This window comes from Tupaia chinensis, unplaced genomic scaffold (genome assembly GCF_000334495.1).
Source record: "Tupaia chinensis unplaced genomic scaffold, TupChi_1.0 Scaffold000360_1, whole genome shotgun sequence".
In the NCBI taxonomy this organism is placed as follows: Eukaryota; Metazoa; Chordata; class Mammalia; order Scandentia; family Tupaiidae; genus Tupaia; species Tupaia belangeri.
The window spans coordinates 4,046,495-4,051,079 of NW_006159856.1; the positions used below are offsets into that span (position 1 = coordinate 4,046,495).

The following is a 4,585-nucleotide window of genomic DNA, read 5'->3' on the forward strand; positions in this document are numbered from 1 at the left end:
GGGAATGAAGATCCTCCACCCCCCCACCCCTCCTCCAGGTTGTGGATGCCCAGGAGGAAACACTTAAGTCCTCAGAGAGGACAGGTGGCTTCTACATGGCCCTGGGCCACTCCCTACCTCTCAGCCTGTCTTCCCTTGCATCCTGGGGAGGGTTCCTCCTGGTTTTGCTCACCAGCAGGGTCAAGCAGGAGGCCGGCACCTGGGGTCCTTGTGAAATGTCAGAAGTTTGAATTGTTTCATTTAGGGAGAAGATGCGTGGTCCAGGTGGTGGCACGAAGGTCCTTCCCCTTCTCCCCTGCTCCAGACCCGGGACCAAAGGCATGGGCATAGAGGGGCCCTCTGGTGACCTGGGAGGTTCCAGTTCCTCATCTGCACTTGAGGTGGGGTCCCTTCCCACTGCCTCCTCTCTCCCACACCCATGTCTGTGCCATCAGGAGCCACTGTGTCCACCTGCATGCACATGCCCTGAGCTCTGGGGACAGCACAAGCTAGACACGGGGGGTCCACAACCCACTTGTGCTCCCTGCAGGAGCAAGTGGCCCGAATGGCCAATAGGAGGCTTGTGTCTTCATGGGCATCCCGCACCAGTGGCCCTGGGCAGCTGAGAGGCCAGAGTGCAGAAGGCAGTGCAGGGACACTGGAGGCAGAGGCTGCTCAGCCCTGAGGCCAGGACAAAGGGGACAGTGCTCGCTAAAGAACAAATTCGCCCTGGCTAAAAGCAGGCGCTGCTTCCTCCAGGCCACCACCTCTGGAGTCTGGGGCGTCCGACACTCGGGGGCCACCCTGTCTGCCTGGACGCAGCCTCGTTCTCCTGGATGCACCTGTGCTTGCTCCAGCCAGCCTCCTCCTCCTGGGCCACTGTCCTTTGACTTCCGGGTGAGGACATGGATGCCACCTTGCTGTTCCCTCGCAGCAGGACTGGCCCTCCGGGACAGTGAGCATGCAGTGTTTAGAAGTCCTGCTGCACTCGAGCACCTCCTAGGACAGCCCCAGCTGGGGGTTGCTTCTCCTTCTCAGCACTTCATAAAATAATGATAGAGCTTAAAGTCAGTGGCATTTTAGGCTTGATAGAATAAGGTCAGTGTTCACTATTATCACTTTTTAAGACCCAGTGAGAAGATTTTGGTACCCCCCCCTCCCCAGGACCCAGCTCTTCCCTCCACTCTTAAGCTGAAAGGAACAACCTCTAATCTGAGATTCCTTAGCTGAGGGAGCCCCACCTGCTGAATGACTTGTCATGATCCGGTCCCAAGGAGGAAGAGCTCGCTCTCTCCTACCCATCCCACTAAACCCCGGACCCTGTCTGGCCAGCCAACCTGCTAGTAGGCGACGGGGCTGGGAGGCAGTCAAACTACACTGTCCACCTGCACTTGGCCAGGTGAACCAGCAGCTGGGTCGGAACCCACAGAACATTGCCTGGGGCCAGGAAGGTGGGCTGCAGGCGGCTCCTTAGGGGAGCTTCCGGGTGAGACGGTGTCAGAAAGCAGATGCTGCCACCCCGCGTCAGCCCCTCTCCTAGCCAAATGGCCCTGAGCAGCGGCCTAGCCTCAGGCAGCTGGAGAAGCAAACTTGATGTCCCTGTCAGGGCTCCCGACAGACTGCCGGGTGGGGTCGACATGGCCATGGTAGGCGCCCTGGGGAGTTAGGCACCTGCTTCCCAGCCAGAGGTGATGTGAGCACTTGCTGCGTGGCTGGTGTTGGGCTAGGCCCTGGGGGCAAAACTGTCGGATGCCACTCCCAGCTTGAGCATGGGCATACAGGAGCACACACGATCACGCCGTGCGGTCAGACCCTCGGGACAGACAGTGGGGGGGTAAGAGCCTGAGGAAGGAGGACTGCTTCTGTCTAGATGGGTGGCCCAGCACTGAGCCCTGCAGAGAACGCCGTACCTCTGGGCTCCACGAGGTCTCCATCTGCTGCAGCCCTCAGTGAATGCTGCTCTCCTGACAGATGGGATCTGTGAAAACTCCTGCTCCCCCACCCCACCCCAAAATGAGCAGTTATGTCCTACAGCTCTCTGCAAGCCTCACAGCCCCCCGCGGCTGTCTGCCTCCTGCCCACGCACGGGAAAGCATCCAAAACCTGCAGCTCTCTGCTGGACAGCGAGCAGGCCCTCTCCCACATGTGAGATGCAGGGCCTAGTCGGGACGTCGCGGAAGCCCGGCAAGGCATTGACGCCAGCCCAGAAACCAGAGAGCTCTGCCTTCCCGGGAATTTAACAGTTGGCTTCGGGCTGAGAAATGAGAGACCCTTTGAATAAAATGTTTATTAGTTCACAAAGTTCTTGGGATACCATTTTGCAATAGGCTCAAGCACACATGGAAAGTATTTTTCAAATGAAAACAAAACAAAAAGACTACAAGCCTAAGGCAAAGACAACACAGTGGGTGAGCTATGTCTGCTACAGCAGAGAAGGGCAGAGAATGTTCCAAAATGCCAGCACAGGTGGTCAGGGCATTCTCCTGGGAGACACCTGTGACTTAGTAGTCTTCTAGAAAGTTCCACAGGGCTTCAGGGGAAGGCAATCACCTCTCTAATAAAAACCGTGGTGGCTTCCGACAGGACAGGGTACACATATTTCGAGTGGACCTGTGGTCATAACAGCGAATTTTAGCATAGCGAGGGTGTGGTGGGAGAGTCCAGGTCCAGCTGGCTGCAGGCTTCCTCTTCGCCCTGAGAGGAGCTCCCGCTGAGGAGAGGCTTCACCTCTAAGCTCACAGGTGGGTTCTGGAGTGATGAGCACAGGGGGCCAGTTGCTCCCCGCCTGCACACACGGCTCTCCTTTGCAAACGGGGTCAGCTTGGGAGCAACAGAGCTCCAGGTCCATGTGCCCTTAGTGCACCAGGGAAGGAGCCCACCGACCCCGTCTCACACCGGACCCCAGAGCTGGAGCAATGGCTGGACTGACAGCCTGGACAGAACTGGCTAGATTTGCTCGTTTCTATTTTTTAAGCTACTTCCTGACCTTCCACATACCTACTATTGTCTTATTCCTAAGAACTATTTATTTTGAACTGCATGTTATGATGTACAAACACTTTTGACTCTATCTTCTTCAGAGGAGAGGTTGGAGAGCTGTCCGAATACCCAGCATTCAGGGACTTTGTCAAGCTGGCTCTCTCAGGCTGGAAGCCATCGTGAGTGCACTGATAGGCCAGGAAGGGCCGGCTGCTGTGTGTGCAGGGCCTCTGGGGGAGCCAGCCTCTGGGTAGGAAAGAGCCCCCCGCCACGCTCTCCCTGACTTGTTGACCTCAGGCGAGGGGCACGCTGCAGATTCTCCTACCTGCAAGATGCCATGGGTAAGGCCCGGTAGGAGAGTCCATCCTACCACGAGGTGGGGGGCATGCAGGCCCCACTTCCCCTGTAGGAGATGACCCTAGGACCCAACAAGCGAAGTCAGTTATGACAGGGATCAAAGAGAGAATTGTGCCCCTTGTTGGCTGGCTCGCTCACCCACCCAATGCAGCTCTGCTGAAGCCCTAGCGTGCCAGGCATCATCCTCTTCTTGAACCGTGAAGTATGGCAGAGGTGCCTGAAATTCCTGGGTGCTTACTCTTGGAGGCTTTCAATGACATTAACACTGGGTGTCCCCCACCCAAGAATGGTGCCCCACTATACTGGGTGATGCTCACTGCTACTCAGGGAAGCCCCCCTGTTCTTGACTTGGGGAGGTGGGGAGCCAGGCCTGCCCTCTCCCTGGTCACCTGAGCTCTGCTCCCTGCTATCTGCCTCTTGACCATCTCAGGATCAGGTTTCCAGAGGCCTAGCTGTAGCTTTAGGGGAAGGGAACCGGCTCCACTTATTCCTACAACATCTTCCTCTGTGTGCAGTCTTCACATCCTCCTCGGCCTCCTAGTGAGCCATTGAAAGGGGGACAGGACACAGGCTCCCCTATAATGCCCACACAGTGGACACAGGTGGAGTAGTGGCACAGGACCTCGAGGCTTCTTAGACTGATATATCCCAGAGGAGCCCCCGCTTCTGCCTGCCCCGACCACAGACACAAGGTCTAGAAGTCCCAACTAGATTCTCCGTGGAATTTGCCTTCCAAACTTAAATATACCACAAGAAGGGATGGAGAAATGTATGCTTTCACTAGGCTGGGACAGCAGGTGTTGACCTGGGCCACTCTGACAGCTCCTAGCAAGCATGGCCATCGCGCCCATAATGACAGCCATCACTCACAAGACGCCCACTGTGCACTGGGCACCATGGAGGGTGGAGGCTTTCCTACTCACCATCTTGAAGCGTCACAGTGACTCCAGAAATGAGGTGAGGAAGCTGAGGCTCAGAGAGGGACATGGTGGCCCTGTCCTAGGGCCACCAGGCAGCGAGGTTACCTGTGCCTTTCTGCCACCCCTGCAACTCATAGACCTCCACTATTCTCCTCCTCCCTCCTCCCTGTACCCCAACCTCTGTCCAAAGCCGACTTGCAATTTGGGGGTGTCCCAAGTGGCATTTTTGTGGCAGGGCCAGCACCTCGTCTGCTGGGTTCCCCAGAGGTGGGGCTGACAGGGCCCAGCCAGGCGCTCAGTGTGTCTGCTGCAGGCAGCTGCCACTCTACATTTCCAGAGAGCCACAGAGC

General features: G+C 57.0%; 1 protein-coding gene across 1 annotated transcript in view; it reads right to left on the bottom strand.

Annotated features, from left to right (window-relative positions):
- Positions 1-2,610: 2,610 nt before the first annotated feature.
- GPR78 (G protein-coupled receptor 78) overlaps positions 2,611-4,585 on the bottom strand; it is an 8,454-nt gene continuing 6,479 nt past the window's right edge. Inside the window, 1 exon segment of the mRNA XM_027773577.1 lies at positions 2,611-2,708. Within this exon segment, the coding sequence (XP_027629378.1) occupies positions 2,611-2,708 (98 nt within the window).